We start from the raw sequence: 17,392 nt of genomic DNA on the forward strand, positions 1-17,392 counted from the left end.
ATAGAAATTCACCAAAAGACTTATTTTTAAAACAATATATTAATAATTACTAATAATATATCATCTTACTTAAATCTACACCAAATAAGCATGAATATATGTGTCTCTGTGTATACACTGTTTAGGCACAATTCTGGAAAGTCGATTCCCAAAGTTCAGTCTTAGAAGTCCTATGTGGAAACTCAGACTTTTAGATGCTCAGAAGTAATTACAAAGGAGGTGAGAGTCTGATCGATCAGACTACCAAAAACTCTTGAATCCTTTGAGTTGCTTCCAGAGAAATGTCCTTTCATACGAATGATTGTCACAACTCCCCTTGCCCAGGGGAAATGAAATGTTTGACTTCCATGATGCTTCCAAAGCCCAGTCATGGGTCAGTCGAAATGACCGTCACAATGGTCCTGATTCAATGCAGGAATTCACCTGCTTCCTTTACCCAGATAACATTACAATGGTCACAGCAGTTCAATAATTCCCCTGACAAGGAGAATCAGCGGAAATGTCCATTTCCACACAGTCATTCCATCTATCAGGTGGCTGTCTGATCAATACTGAATTCTGTTTCTTTAAGTGTCTCAATCACATGACCTCTCTCACCATCTGTTTTTCCCTGAATAAACAACCATTGTTCTTAGTGGAGAGCATCAACCTTGTTCATAGTTTGGACCTGTTGGTGCCATGCAGTCTGTAAATGTTGGAAAACTGAAAGGTTGCAGCCTGCACCAATCCCCAAAGTGACACTCACTAAATAAAACAGGAACTTGTAATACTAAACATAAATACTAAAATGTAATTGTAGATTACTGCGTAAACATTGCCAGTCATATATTTACAATTTAAGCACACTGTGGTTATCCGTATTTATGTTGGACTTGTTTCACCGTAGTTGGGGGTCATTCAGCTCATCACATTTAATATCCCACCACCAAATCAGTTTCCTTACCAAAGCAATGGGTGACTGCAATTTCAGGCATCCCATTCTCTCTAACCCCTAATCTCCTCATCTTGCATGGGACACTGCTCTCCAGAAGTCAAATCATGCTAAAGGTCAAAAGATATTTCCTTAGGCTAACACTTAATTTCCACTTTAAAAAAAAATCAATATACAGTAATAGCAGCAAGTTAAACAAAAAAGTCTGCAGAGGCTGTTATTCTAGTTCAATGCACAAAACTGTTGGAGAAACTCGGCAAATCACACCACATTCTTTATGTAGTAAAGATGTGTAACCATTGTTTTGGTCCTGAACTTTAATCAAAGCAACTTTTGTTTTGAAAGCACCTGAAGTTGTGCAAAATGTTCTCTGGGCACCATTATTGGATGTATTTGGGGTGATGGTTCAAGAAGTTGGTATAAAATGCATTGTAAAGAGGGAAAGACATTCTGAAGACAGATCTTTGGATAGGTAATATCAGCTCACAGGGTCTTGGCACCTGAAGGCATATCTGCTCTTGATGGATTAATTAACTTGAGGAATATTCAAGAGACTAGAAAATAGGGTAGTCACTTATTCACAATTATAGTAGAGGAGTAAGACCACAGGTAAATTTATAAATGAAGATGAGAATTGCATTCATTGATGTGAATTGCCCTTTAAATTTTTTCTGATTGTAATCAGCTTGGGTTTGCTCAGCAAACAATTGAACCTGTAGTAAAGTGAATTATCTGTACTGTAATTTATCTCATATTTTAGGACAATATTTTGTATCTTCTGGATACTTACCTGATGTTTACTTTTACCTTCTAAGGTAGACATAAAAATGTGGTTGGTTTACTAAAGTCAAATATTTCTGGAGAAACTATAAACATTTCCATTGGGGGGGAAAAAAAAGTTTTGACAGAAGTGCTTAAACTAAATCGCACTTTCCTGAACAACCCTTATTTTGGAAGGACTTGCATATTTTCAGAGAATTTGGATGGATTTTTTTAATGATTCTAAACCAACTGGAGGTCACACAGCTTTCTACTATAGCAAAACAAACTAATTTTAGATCTGGGTCAGAGAACAAGGGTGTCACTACACCTGAAGCAGGCACTAACTAATCAGAACTGGTTGATATGCAATTAAGTTGTGACTTGAGGTCTACTGGTGAATATACTGGATAAAGTAAATACAATTGCTTGAATGTTTTAAGGTTCTGGAATTTGATCATATTTAACCATCTGTATGTGGATGACATGGAACCTTTTTTTTAAAGCAGTAAGTAGCCTAAACTTATTCAACCATTTATATCAATTTAATTTTAATGTTTACTTGATACTAAAGAAGAAATAAATGTACTTCATTAAGAATTGGTCATTTAGGATGTAGGAGTACAGTTTCCAAGTCTGATTATACATGGTAGTTTATCCAACAGGGGTGGTAAAATGACAATTGACCTTGGAATCTCTGGATTAGTGAGGGCTTCAGATCTACTTCATTGTCCTATAACTCCTGCTGTAAAATTCCATACATTTTGATTGAAGGCAGTGGTGATTCTCAGACAACATGCCCTTTGATGGTTGAGGTCCATTTTTAACTGGTAACCCACCTGGGTGAGGTCAAGATGAGAAGATTGTTCTCACCTCCCTGCCCCCGCCACCCCCCCCCCCCCCCCCCCACCACCCGGAATGATATCCAACACTTTAAAGAGGTTTCACACTAAAGCCTTTGTGAGGATTTAAAATTGATTATATTTACCAGACTTTGACTAGAACCTTTTTAAATCCATGGTTAGCATGATAGATAGCACAATGCTATTGCAGTGTCAGTGGCCAGGAGTTTGAATTGCGCTATATAAGGAGTTTGTTCTCCTGTGATTTGCATAGGTTTTTCCCCAGGTGCCCTGGTTTCCTAACACCCTTTAAAAACCTACAGGGTTGGTAGGTTCATTGTGAATACTTTGGCAGCATGGGTTTCAATGGCTAGAATTGGGTTCTACTGAGTTGTAAATAAATTTATATTTTGCATTTAATTTAAAACAATATGGTGTCAATGACAAAGAAACTGAAGTAAATAAGATGGGGCTCTCTGTTAGAAGTGACTTATAAAACAATGATTTTGTAATCTCCCTTTAGTATTTTCAGTTTGTATCTATCTGAGAGAACTGTATTCGATGAGATGGTTAATTTTTGTTTGTATGATGTACACATCTGTTCAAGAAAGCTGCATTCTGTAATCAAAGTGCTAATAAAAGCTTCAAAGAAACCTCTAATAGTTATATTTTAAATGATAGCTCAGACATGGGTGACGTGGACCATATATGTGGATTTTACCCTCTGCAGGAGCAGTTGTTCTAATTCCATTCTCCCACTCCTGTATCCATATCTTTCTTTTGGAAACCCTTTGAACTGATTATTCAATGCTTCATTTGCTAACCTTGGTAATTACAGAGCTATCTGAATAAAGTCTGCATTATAGGGATGAGCGGAGAGCTTTATGAATTTGCATTTGCAAACATTAAAAAGCAGTGGCGGTACCTTAAGTATTGATATTAAACTCTTAATATAATAGGTAGTGGGGTATACTCCGCTTCAGATTTCAGAAGCAATGGATAATGCATGGATGTTACTTATCATGTGCCTAGTACTGCTGATCTTTGCAGTTTCAAGTGAATATATTCAAGAAATGGACTTCTTTATCATTTTAAACTCTTATTAAATGGTTTCATGATCTCTCTGATCTAATGCAACAATTGTAATTCCATATAGTTTTGCACCACAGAGGTTGTTGTTCAGACCAATGGTTTCCTGTCAGTGTTTCGTTCCATCCGAGTGTGTTTCTCACCCTCTTTCTCTAACCATACTTTTTTTTCTTTCTCATGTACATATCTAGCTTTTTATTATATAGTTTTTCTAAACTATACCACAGATTTGAATTTCAATCCTTTCTTCCGATATGCACCAAGCTGCATCCAAATCCTCAGTGTTGTGCATATCGTGTGGTATGAAAACCGTTCAGGATTTCTTCTGCTTACTATTTTATAGTCTCACCTTCTGTCATAACATAACTTTTTTTCTCCTAATGACATTATTTAGTAGTTTTATACCAAAGAATTCATTCCTTGGATGGGAAGCATTAAATGCAAGGTGTCAAAGCATGTTTTCTGATATTTCCGAAGTGAATTGCCACAGACAGAAGCTTCCAGTGTTCCACATCAAAGGAGGAATCTACTGATGTTGTCTTGTAATGTTTTGTGGATATGCGTTCCTCAAGTGTTCTGCCCTTCCCTGAAATCCAGCTTTCTTTTATTTCTGAACATAGATAATCATGTTGGCTATTATTCAGTTCTGTTGCAAACAGCCACAATAAATGAAAATGGAACTTCTAGACAAGGTTCATTTCATTAATTCCCCTCCTTTTCTAGAACTAGACTTGTTTTCCCTATGTTTTGTATGTATCAGTGTCTCAGATTGGCATGTCTTGGGCATAATTTTGAAGTTTGCAGTTGATACAAGTTGGGAAATGTAGTTACCAGTGATGTGGATCATAGCTGACTGGTTGAAAACAAATTGATGAGATTTGATGTTGAAAATTGCAAAGGCACAATGAGCTGAATTACTTCTCTGCTACATCATTCTATGATTCAAAGCATTATCATTTGAATTAATGACATTTTGAATTAAACCATACAATATAAAGGGAATTATGGTACAGAATGACATGAACTTGAAAGATACAAATCAGTTCTAAAACATATGAGGCATAATGTACAAAACCAGGAAGTAGCCATAGTTAGAGAAAAATCTTTCTCTGTGGACCTTAAACTTCGTTGAGATCACTGTTTTGATGTTTTTCATATAAACTCTATTTTACTGTTAATAGCTGGATTTAACAAAACTCCTTCCCCCATTCCTTGTTGTAACTATAAAGGAATAATTAAAATTTAGAACAGTTTTTTTCTTTTTATTTCCATGAATAGTTTTTTTAAAATTGTGTTTTCTTCATTCATTTAGATTTTTTTTACAAAGACTTTTTGGATTTTTGGAAATTCTTCAAAATTGTAAATACTGTAAATCATTTGCAAAGATTTTTTTTTTCAATCCTCTTATTGACTTTAGTTTTGCAGTTGAGGTCACAATTCAATATTCTAAGCACCATATACTTTAGTTGAATTGTACAGGTTGACAGACATTGGTTGCGATGGATTCTTGTGGCATACTCAAGGGGAGGTTAGTGGGATAGAAACCATTTTTGGTTGCCAGTGCTAAATGGACACTGGAATATTTGCTCTGTGATAGATTCTTATGGATTCTTCTGATCTATGGAACTTGGGTAAGAGGTAGGTTGATTTATTCTTGTGCTTTGTATGCGATGTCCTATTTCAATTGTTTATTTGTATTACTGACTACAAATTTATTTGAATTGTTCTATTGCCAGGGAATGGAATAATTGTGCCAAAAAAGATCTACAAGTGTCCGTTTTGCACCTACACAGCAAAACAGAAAGGAATCCTTAAACGACACATGCGTTCACACACAGGAGAGCGCCCATATCCATGCGAGACCTGTGGAAAAAGATTCACCCGACTTGAGCATCTTCGAAGTCATGCTTTAAGTGTGAGTAAAAAAATCTAATTATTGCACTGCCTTCTCATTCCAACAATTTTGTATGAGCCCATAATATAAAACTTCCTCATTTCTCAAGTTGTTTTCCTGATCAATTTATAATTGTGTTTGAGAGCTGCACCATGGATTTGTACATAAAATCTAGGCTGATCCTTTATTACTGAGGGAAGTACTGCATAATGCAATAATTGAGACAGTCCGCGTCTTTAAATGACTAAAAAAAACTCTTTGAGACATCCTTGTGTTCTGAAAGATTCCTTTTGGAGTACTTTTAGTGTGACATAGAGAGGTTTTAGTTTCTGAAAGATGCTGGTGAATTACTACTTTGAATAAGGTGAGTAAATATCATTAAACAATATTTATATTTTGGATACTCAGTCTTCATTGCCTTTATATATATCTCTTTGGCTTGGCTTCGCGGACGAAGATTTATGGAGGGGGTAAAAAGTCCACGTCAGCTGCAGGCTCGTTTGTGGCTGACAAGTCCGATGCGGGACAGGCAGACACGGTTGCAGCGGTTGCAGGGGAAAATTGGTTGGTTGGGGTTGGGTGTTGGGTTTTTCCTCCTTTGCCTTTTGTCAGTGAGGTGGGCTCTGCGGTCTTCTTCAAAGGAGGTTGCTGCCCGCCAAACTGTGAGGCGCCAAGATGCACGGTTTGAGGCGTTATCAGCCCACTGGCGGTGGTCAATGTGGCAGGCACCAAGAGATTTCTTTAGGCAGTCCTTGTACCTTTTCTTTGGTGCACCTCTGTCACGGTGGCCAGTGGAGAGCTCGCCATATAACACGATCTTGGGAAGGCGATGGTCCTCCATTCTGGAGACGTGACCCATCCAGCGCAGCTGGATCTTCAGCAGCGTGGACTCGATGCTGTCGACCTCTGCCATCTCGAGTACTTCGACGTTAGGGATGAAAGCGCTCCAATGGATGTTGAGGATGGAGCGGAGACAACGCTGGTGGAAGCGTTCTAGGAGCCGTAGGTGGTGCCGGTAGAGGACCCATGATTCGGAGCCGAACAGGAGTGTGGGTATGACAACGGCTCTGTATACGCTTATCTTTGTGAGGTTTTTCAGTTGGTTGTTTTTCCAGACTCTTTGGTGTAGTCAAAATGTTTGGCCTGGAAGTCAGCCTGAAGAAAACTGAAGTCCTCCATCAGCCAGCTCCCCACCATGACTACCAGCCCCCCCACATCTCCATCGGGCACACAAAACTCAAAACGGTCAACCAGTTTACCTATCTCGGCTGTACCATTTCATCAGATGCAAGGATCGACAATGGGATAGACAACAGACTCGCCAAGGCAAATAGCGCCTTTGGAAGACTACACCAAAGAGTCTGGAAAAACAACCAACTGAAAAAAAAAAAAATATATATATATATGTGTGTGTGTGTGTGTTCTCCCTCCTCTGTTTTGACTAATTCTTTTTTCTCCTGCAAACTTTATTTAAAAGATACAAAAATATAACATGCAATATAGAAATAGTCAAAGAAAATTTTTCATTAACACCCATCCCCCATTCCACCCCTACTGCCAGCTCCCTTAAGAGGAGCAAAAAAAAATAAAATATATTTTATTTGTATATATTTTTATTTATTTATATATATATATATATAAATGTTAACAACATTTCAAAGTATATCTAAATGCATATATTTCAAATACGAAGACCACTTACTAACAAAAGAAGAATTATCATGTAAAGTATAAGTAATTTTTTCCTTAACACATACTTTCAATTCATTATGCCAACGTGCTATATTAATCTCAGTATCATCTTTCCAAGTACTAGCAACACATTTACGCGCTACTGATGACACCAAACGTACAAAAGCAATTTGAATTTTATCCAATCCCATTCCCCTTAACGAATACAAATTTCCCAACAAGAAAATCGTTGGATCTAACGGTAGTATAAAATTATATAATTTCTCCAAAACTACTTTAATTCCTTGCCAAAATGATTGAACTTTAACACTGTTCCATACAGCATGTAAAAATAAGTTCCAATATATGAACCACATCTAAAACAAAAATCCGAATTACTAAACCCATATTTTTTAACTTTTCCAGCGTCAAATATAATTGATGTAAAAAATTATAATTAACCATTCCATATCGCACATTAGTCAATTTAATTATATTGTCTTGATACATATTCGCCCAATCTTCTTCAGGAAAAATAAATACTAGATCACTCTCCCATTTAAGTTTAGATTTCTCCCAATCTGGTTTATCCATACTATCTTGTAACAAGTTATACATAACTGAAATACAACCCTTTTTCGGTATAGAGGAAATAAAAAATTCAAATCTCGACAAAGTAGGCAAAATCATCTCTCTACCATAATTACCTTTTATCAAAGCCCTAAGTTGATAATACACAAACAAATAATTTACAGGTATATCAAATCTTTCTCTTAATTGGTTAAAACAAAGAAATTGCCCCTCTTCAAAACAATCTTGTATTGTCTTTATACCTTTAGAATCCCAAATCTTTAAATGATTATTAAACATTGAAAAAGGAATAAGCTGATTGTTATACAATGGAGTTAAAATAGATAATTTATCTTTCGACCCTAACACCCTATTTTTTTAATCAAATCTTTAATAAATGCTTCAATATCAGTATATCATAATTGCTGTAACAAAATCAAATTCCAATGAAATATAAATTCATGTATTTCAACCCTAGGAATACATGCCATCTCCACTTTAGCCCAGCTGATCTAAATCCATCAATCTACTAATAAACTTCAACTGGGCCACTTCATAATAATTTTGAAAATGTGCTAACTGTAGTCCGCCCAGTGTATACTTCCATGTAAGTCTATGCAATGCCATTCGAGCTAGTTTACCTTTCCATAAAAACTCTCGCACTACTTTATTTAAATCTTGAAAAAAGGCCTTAGAAAGTAAACAAGGTAGTGACTGGAATAAATATTGAATTTGAGGAAAAATATTCATTTTAATACAATTAACTCAACCAATCAAAGTTAATGGAAGATCTTTCCACTTAATCAAATCTTCTTTAATCCGTCGTAATGTAGGTACATAATTTAATTGATATAATGATTGATAATTTGAATCCATAAACATACCTAAATATTTAATTTTACTTGTCCACCTTAATTTTGTAATTGTTTTAAATTCAGAATAAACTCCAACTGGTAAAATTTCACTTTTATCACAATTAACTTTGTATCCCGATAATTCTCGAAATTTCAACAAACACTCTTGCAATTGTTTCAACGACCGTTCCGGTTCCGTCAAATATACCAACACATTGTCAACAAACAAATTAATTTTATATTCTTCATTCTTAACCCACATTCCTCTAATTTCATCAAACCTGAGCTAACGGTTCAATAGGGCTGGTGACAATGGCAGCCCTGTCGAGTTGAACGAGTCAATTTAAATGGTAAAGAAACCCTAGCAGTCGGATTTGTATATAAAGCCTTAACCCAACCAATAAAAAGAGCCGAATTTAAATTTCTCTAACACTTTAAATAAAAAAATCCCACTTAACCCTATCAAAAGCTTTTGCTGCATCTAATGCAACCACCATTGGATGGTTAGGTTGCTTTCGATATGCATTGACCAAAGTAATTAATTGAAATATATTGTCTAATGCATTTCTATTCTTAATAAAACCTGTTTGATCAATGTGTACCAATTTAGGCAAATATTTAGCAAGTCTATTAACTAATACTTTTGCTATAATTTTATAATCCACATTTAATAAAGAGATAGGTCTATACAAAGACACTTTTAATGGATCTCTTTTTTTGGAATAACAGTTATTAAAGCACTTGAACATGATTCTGGTAACTTCTGAGCTTCAGTAACTTAATTCAACACTTCTCCAAATTCATTAGAAAAATCATCATAAAAAAGTTTATAAAATTCCACAGGGAATCCATCATCCCCTGGGGACTTTCCATTAGGCATTTCCTGAATAGCTTCCTTAATTTCAAAATCCATAAATGGAGATTCCAGTTCCTGAACATCATTTCCATCTAATACCGGTAAATTTAATTTAGATAAGTAAGAATCAATAGAACCATTATCCTGTTTCCCCTCAGAAGTATATAATTTTTAGGGGAGTCACGTGTGGAGTAGTGGCCGGACGGTGAACTCCAGCCCTCTCCAGAAAAGTCGGGAAAAACAAAGGAAAACACAAAGGCACAGAAATAAAAGTTACAGAAAAGTGAGTATAAAGGTGGAAAGAAGATGGCGACAAAAAAAGAAAAATCGAAAGCAACGGTAAGAAGAGAGGAAGAGAAGACAAAGGAGGAAAAAGGTGAAGGCCTTACCTGTCCGAAGAGGCCCACTGCGGAGAGAGAAACCCGCTCCCTCAGGTCGGTAAATAATGGACTACAAAAATGGCTCGCAGAGCCGAGTAAAAGTGCGCAACCGCGCATGCGCGATTCTTCGCGCATGCGCGATGCGAATGAAAAAAGACACACCGACGGGAGGGGGGACCAGCTGGGGAGTCGATCTCCACAGCCGGCAACGACAGCTGCAGAACACCTGCAGCAAGAAGAGACCACAGAAGACAATAGAAACAAGAAAGAAGAGGAGGAAAGGGCACCAAAGAAACAACAGATGGCCAACCCAGAGGAAGAAGAAGAGGAAGAGTACAGTGAAATAGAAGAAGAAAAGAAAGGCAAGATAAAGGATATACTTTCTCTTATTAAAGGATACATGGAGTCATTTAAAGAATGGCAAACACAGGAATTTAAGGATTTAAGAAAAAGAATAAACAACACAGAAGAGAAAATAAATAAAATGGAGATGACCTTAACAGAAATGGGAAAGAAAATGGACAAGATGGAAGAGCGGGCAGTAGCAGCAGAAATGGAGGTAGAAGACTTAAAAAAGAAATTGGAGGAATCTAATAAAAAAACTAAAGAGACACAGAAACTACTAGCTCAAAAAATAGATACAATGGAAAACCATAACAGAAGAAATAACATAAAGATAGTGGGCCTTAAGGAAGATGAAGAAGGCAAGAATATGAGGGAGTTTATAAAAGAGTGGATCCCTAAGACCCTAGGATGTCCAGAACTACAGCAAGAAATGGAAATAGAAAGGGCACATAGAGTATTGGCCTCTAAACCACAACCACAACAAAAACCAAGATCTATTGTAGTAAAATTCCTAAGATATACTACAAGAGAAAAGGTACTGGAGAAGACAATGGAAAAAGTAAGAGATGGGAAACAAACCACTGGAGTATAAAGGGCAAAAAATCTTCATTTATCCAGATATAAGTTTTGAACTCCTAAAGAAGAGAAAAGAGTTCAATACAGCAAAGGCGATTTTATGGAAGAAAGGGTATAAATTTATACTAAAGCATCCAGCGGTATTGAAAATATTTATTCCAGGACAACAAAACAGACTATTCTCGGATCCAGAAGAAGCACGAAAATTTGCAGAACAATTACAAAAATAGACTGAGGGAGGAAGACGGGAAATGAGAGTTAAAATGATCACGATTGATATGTATGTGGGTAAAGACAAAAATAGACTGAGGGATGAAGACGGGTAATGAGAGTAAAAATGATCACGATTGATATGTATGCGGGTAAAGAGGTATAAGAGTGAATAGGGACAATGTGCATACGTGAATGTATCTGTACTTAGAGGAAAATATAGATAGTATAGACAAGAATTAATAAGGGAAGGTAATGGAATAGAGAGAATAAGGAGGGAATTAAAAGAGTGACCTTTGTGACATATGAAAAGTGAAATCTTTTCTGGGGGGGCGGGGTGGGGGGAAATAGCGGTCACTGCAAAATCAGTTGATGCTTGCGAGTGGATTCGCAAATCCAAATGGAGAGGGGAGATGTGGTTGTCCGACAAGGGATAAAGGACAACTCAGGAGGGGAAGGGGAGATTGGGGATAAATAAGATAGAAATAGGAGAATAAGGAAAATGTTGGATGTTGTAGGAATGTTGTCTTATAAAGAGTTGAAAATAAGAAAACAGAAATGGAAAAGGAGGAAAGGTAATGATGGAAAAACGGAAAGAGAAGATAAACAAAATATAAAAGGGCTACGCTGAACTATATGACTTTAAATATTAATGGAATACATAACCAAATTAAAAGGAAGAAACTACTAAATTTAAATGAATAAATGTATTCCATTAGAAAAAATAACATATAGGTTAAGAAATAATATTGAAATATTCGAACAAGTATAGGAGCCTTACATTAAATACAGTAGCGAAAACCTACCGGGGACAAACATTACTTAAGTTGATGGAAGGAGAAGGAAAGAAAAGAATGGACTCAGTAGAATTTCTGGTGTATTTTTGTTGAATGACAACATTGTCTGACTGGCTTAATGCAACCTAGATTGTATACCTAAAATGGATGAGGGTGGGGGGGTGGCTTGGGAGGAAGGGGGGGGGAGAAAAAGTCACTGTATATGTGTGAAAAAGAAATAGTGTATATCATGGCTAATGTGATTTATGGTGTGAAAAATAAAAAATTTAAAAAAAAAGTATATAATTTTTGATAAAATGAATAAAACTGGTAATTAATTTCCTGAGGCTTAAGTTATTATTGAATTCTTCTTAACGGCATTAATAGTCCGAGACACCTGTTCGGCTTTCAATTGCCAGGCAAGTACCTTATGAGCTCTTTCCCTCAACTCATAATTACATTGTTTAGATTGATTAATTAAGTGCTCAAACTGATAAGTTTGTAAAGTATTATAATGTAATTTCAACCTCTCTAATGCAACATTTTTATTTCTGTTACACCATTCTGAAAATCCTTCTCTAACTCAACAATCTTATTTTCTAACTCTAAACTTTCTGCCAAATATTGTTTCTTAACTTTCGTAGAATAACTAATGATCTGCCCTCTCAAATAAGCTTTTAAAGCATCCCATATTACAAAATGACTAAACACAGAATGAACATTTTCAGTCAAAAATAAAGAAATCTGCTCTTTAACAAAAGTAACAAACTCCGGTTTCTTCAATAAAATTACATTAAACTTCCATCTAAACAATGGACGTACTACCTCCGAACTTTCACAAGAAAAAAATAATAGTGAATGATCTGATATAACTCTACTTTTATATTCAGCTCGTAATAATCTACCTTGTAAATGTGCTGATACCAAAAATAAATCAATTCTGGAAAATGAATCATGTCTCGAAGAATAAAAAGATAAATCTTTCTCTGTAGGATTAACTTTTCTCCAAATATCCACCAAATTTAAATCTTTCATTAACGCATTAATTTGTGTTGCCATCTTTAATTTCCTTTTACGTTTTGGATTTCTGCCCAATAAAGGGTCAAGAACACAGTTAAAATCACCACCAACTAAAACATTTTCATTAGCTTGAGTTAACAAACAAAAGCTTCTGAAATAAACTGCTCATCATCCATATTAGGGGCGTAAAGATTCAACAAAGTCCACGATTCAGCAAAAATTTTACAGCATGCCCCTCTGAAGATTCCAATTCAAATGGTAAATTTTTATGAATCGAAATCGCTACTCTTCTTGCCTTAGAATTAAAAGAAGAAAAATCATGACCAACGCAATCCCATTTCAATTTCAAATATTCTTTCTCAGTCAAATGTGTTTCTTGTAAAAAAAGCAATATCAATTTTCATTTTTTTATATAAGTCAATATTCTCTTTCTTTTAATTGGATGATTTAACCCCTGCACATTAAAAGTTGCAAAATTCAATTGAGACATCATTTTTAACTACTAATATATTTTCACACTATAAAATAATGCTCCCCTCTATAATTCTTCAAAAGAAAACCCTCAAATTTTTTTTTTTTAAAAACACCCAAAGGTAGTAATACCCTAAAAAACGGTGTGGTGAACCCACTAGTGGCAGATGACTATCAAGTTTTCAGTGTCATCCACCACCCCCCCAGCCAGATACATATTAATAATTTAATCAAACACAATCAGCCCAATGATTCCCAAGCCCAATGACTGCTCTGGATCTTCAATATCAAGAAGACTTTGTGTCATCTCTTCTTTCTTTCCATTCTTTCTTTCCATTCTTTCTTTCCATTCTTTCTTTCCATTCTTTCTTTCCATTCTTTCTTTCCATTCTTTCTTTCCATTCTTTCTTTCCATTCTTTCTTTCCATTCTTTCTTTCCATTCTTTCTTTCCATTCTTTCTTTCCATTCTTTCTTTTCATTCCCATTTACTCTCTTCTTGGGAGATAACAGAGGAGAAGACCCATTTCTTTGCAATTCTGGCAAAGAATTAGCAAAAACCAAAGCATCATAATCATTCTCAAAAAATTGAGATTGAAAATTTCCATAGAAAACCTTCAAAATTGCAGGATAACGAAAAACAAACTTGTAGCCTTTTCGCCACAAAACATCTTTAGCTGTATTAAATTTTCGTCGTCTTCTAATAACCTCTTGACTCAAATCAGCATAAAAAACACCCTATTATGTTGAATCATTAATGGAGATCGATTCTGTCTCGCGTTCTGCACTGCCATATGTAAAATCATTTTTCGATCTTGATATTTTAAATAACGAATCAAGACCGCTCTCGGTGTTTGTCCTGGAAGTGGTCTTCTTCTCAGAGCTCTGTGAGCCCTATCCAATTCTAAACCTTCAGGTAAAATCTCTTTACCCAGCACCTTCAATATCCTCTGGGAGACCAGCTATTTTCACATTATTCCTCCGACTTTGATTTTCCAATTAATCAATCTTCTTCATTAAATCTCTTTTGTGAATCCCCCAATCTACAAAAGAACCTTCCACTTTTTCCATTTTTTTCTCTATTACGTTCTACCTGAGTTTGACACTCAGAGAAAGCTGTTTCAATTTTCTTAAAATTATCTTGCACAGTATCAACTGATTTTATACATTTATTAATATCACTTTTAACTACAGTCATTTCTTGTTTCACAGTTGCCATTTCATTAGACGAAGTATTCATTTTTATTTTCATCTCCATAAATCCTGATTCATTTGAGTTGATAATTGTTTTGACATATTATGCATTTGCTGCATTTGACAAGCAATCCCTTCCAAAACAGTGAACACTGAATCCAGTCCAGATTCCACTTCCACTTTTTGAGATTCACCTTCTTTAACTGCAAGATCGTCCTCCTGGACGAATTCAATAAGATAAGTTCCTCTTCTACCTCAGTCAACATAGGTCCTTTGACTGAATGGCTGCGGGTCTGGACACCCGACGCCGGCACCCGACCTCTTCGGGACGTTGACGTTCGGGCTCCCCCACAGCCTCTGCTTTCTCCAGCAGCTCTCGGACCCACGATGCCACACGCAGGCCAGGCAAGGCCGTCGGACGCGCAGAGGTGTCCTCCGATGCTACTCTGCGTGCCACCGAGCCGCCCAGCGGGTTCGCGGGTCCCCTTATTGGCTGTGCCGCCCGCGCGCACGGCTTCACGTGAACGCGGGTCGGCAGCGGCCGAACTCACCAATGTGCCGGCACCATCTTGCGGATGCAGGATCGGCGCCGGAGTCTAACTCGAACGGGCTGGAGTCCTCTGAGGCTTGGAGACTCCCAGCGACGACTCTGTGGATTCAGCTATGCAGGTAGGCCTCAATTCTTCCGCACTTTTATATGGTAGTTTTTTCTAAAGCTGAGGTTTAAACCTTTTCACATTGGATGCCATCATAAAGCACTGTTATTTAAATAACTGTAAATCTTATTTTCAATCACTTTTATACTATTGAAAAACCGGGTATTTAATGATCCAGCTGGTGAGAGGGGAACACATGTCTTCCTTCTACGCCATCTTGCCATGCCCCCCCTGACTAATTCTTAATAGGATCCCAGTGGAGTGGTTTCATTCCACGATCTCATGGTAATATTTTAACCTTAGAAAGTTGCATCTCATTGAAGGACCAGTGGTGCTTCAGTGGTGATATTTTTCAGTAGCTAGTCAAATCCAGCTCTTATGATTGTTCACCATGTGCGACAAAACTTTTTTAATAAACCAATTTGATTTTAAAATTTAATTTGAGACTTGCTTTAAGAATAACATTGGGGAAAGAACATCGTTTTAACTCTGTTAATAGAAAATTAGAGAGATTCTGAATTCTGTGTTTAAATATTTCTTCCCACTGTTCTGTTCATTTTTGAAATCAATTTATTTTGGCAGAATGTTTCATCCTGTTGTTTCATTTCTTTTTCCATTCAAGACTTGGCTTCATTATAATGTGGCCATAGCTTCTTAAATATTCTACATTTTATCCTATAACTGATTGGTTCTGCATGCTTCTGCAGGTAGAAATCTTATCAACTAAGAAAAACATCCTGGACACACAATTAATTTTTTAAAAAATCTGCTTTCACCACAGATGTTAAAATGAAAATTTAAATCTACTTTTGAGAAAATTTAATTCTAATGTTAACTTTTAAATGAACTGTTCTGCTTTCTTGACAAATATTGCCCAAGCCAAATTCTGGAAAATCTCAGCAGGTCAAACAGTGTCCTTTATGTAACAAAGGTAAAAATACATAACTGACATTTCTGGCTTGAGCCTTTCGTCAAAGTATGAGAGAATGCTAGCAGGCATCTGAACAAAAGGTTGGGGGGGGTGGTGGCAAAGGCAGGAGATGATAGGTGGAGAAGGAGGGAGGGACAGCACCAATGAGAGAGGAGGGATTGCTGGGTGGGAAAGGGAGGGGAGCACTGGAAACACAGGAAAGGTGGAAGGGAAAGAAAAATGACCGTTTAGTAGAAAGCAGAGAAGTTATGTTTAATGCCATCTGGAGGATAGATGTGGAGGGATGAGTACACGAGGGAGTCGTGGAGGGAGAAGTCCCCGCGGAAGGCCGAGAGGGGAGATGAAGGAAAAATGTGTCTGGTGGCGAGATCCTGTAGTAAGCGCCTTAAATTCCAGCGGATAATGTGTTGGATGTGGAGGCTAGTCGGGTGGTGGATGAGGAGGATTCTATATTTGTTGCGTCTGGGGGCAGAGGGGCGCCAGTGTAGATGAGCGGGAAATGGAGGCGATACGGGTGTGGGCTGAGTTGATAGTGGTGGAGGGGAAGCCACATTTGTGGAAGGAAGCAGACTTTTTTTTGCATAAGGGAATCACGGAGAAACACTTTTCTGTTTTTACTTCAGCCATGGTGTCTACAAATTTTTGTGATTTACTTTTAATTATCTTCAGTGCTGTTTATTCTACGTTGGAAAAAAAATGCTGATTCGGGAGTAGAAATTGTAGGGCCCTTGAAATGAAAAGACATTTGGTCATTGCCTGGTACACCCTAAATTCTTTCAAGCCACTGCAGTAGGCTTCATTGCCACACGAAGCTCAAGTTCTGGCCGTGAGGGAAGAGCTCCTGTATATTTTCCTTCAGCCAGGGCTGCATTCAGTCCGCATTGTTATCCTGGACATTGGATTCATCCTTGGCTGTTGTCAGGCAAGCCTCTCTACTCCTGCTTGATGTTGAAAGATTGTTTCTTATCTCTTCTACTGAACTGAACCTGCTGATGGTGAAAGGATAAATTTCAAGATTTGTTTTATTAGCTTTTTTGAACCCTGTGATCCAGATTGCAATGTTTTCGATGTGCAGAATGAACAGCAGTCATTTGAACAGAGAATAAATTATGCAAGGATGCTAGGAAACTTTCAAGAAAGTAGTATGACAGAAAAAGAGAAATGGCCTTCACAACTGGTTTATTTTTACAGCAATTCTGAGAGGCTTTAATTTTCTTCTTTAAACTTGAACAAAAGAGAAGAAACCAAATTGACAAGTTTATTTGTAATTTATGTAATAGAGATATTAGAGGAATTTAAATCTGGTTGGGCACGAGGAGGAAAGGACAAAAGAAAATATTGGGCTGATATACAAGTTACCTGCTGCATC

The 17,392-nt window shown here is 36.8% G+C and overlaps 1 protein-coding gene across 2 annotated transcripts in view; it reads left to right on the forward strand.

The window, feature by feature from the left end:
• zbtb8b (zinc finger and BTB domain containing 8B) overlaps positions 1–17,392 on the forward strand; it is a 41,767-nt gene that overhangs the window by 14,485 nt on the left and 9,890 nt on the right. For both annotated transcript variants that reach the window (XM_069895750.1, XM_069895749.1), the window contains one exon: positions 5,358–5,536. In XM_069895750.1, the coding sequence (XP_069751851.1) occupies positions 5,358–5,536 (179 nt within the window). The remainder of the gene's footprint in view (positions 1–5,357; positions 5,537–17,392) is intronic.

Source organism: Narcine bancroftii, chromosome 8 (assembly GCF_036971445.1).
Source record: "Narcine bancroftii isolate sNarBan1 chromosome 8, sNarBan1.hap1, whole genome shotgun sequence".
Classification (NCBI taxonomy): Eukaryota; Metazoa; Chordata; class Chondrichthyes; order Torpediniformes; family Narcinidae; genus Narcine; species Narcine bancroftii.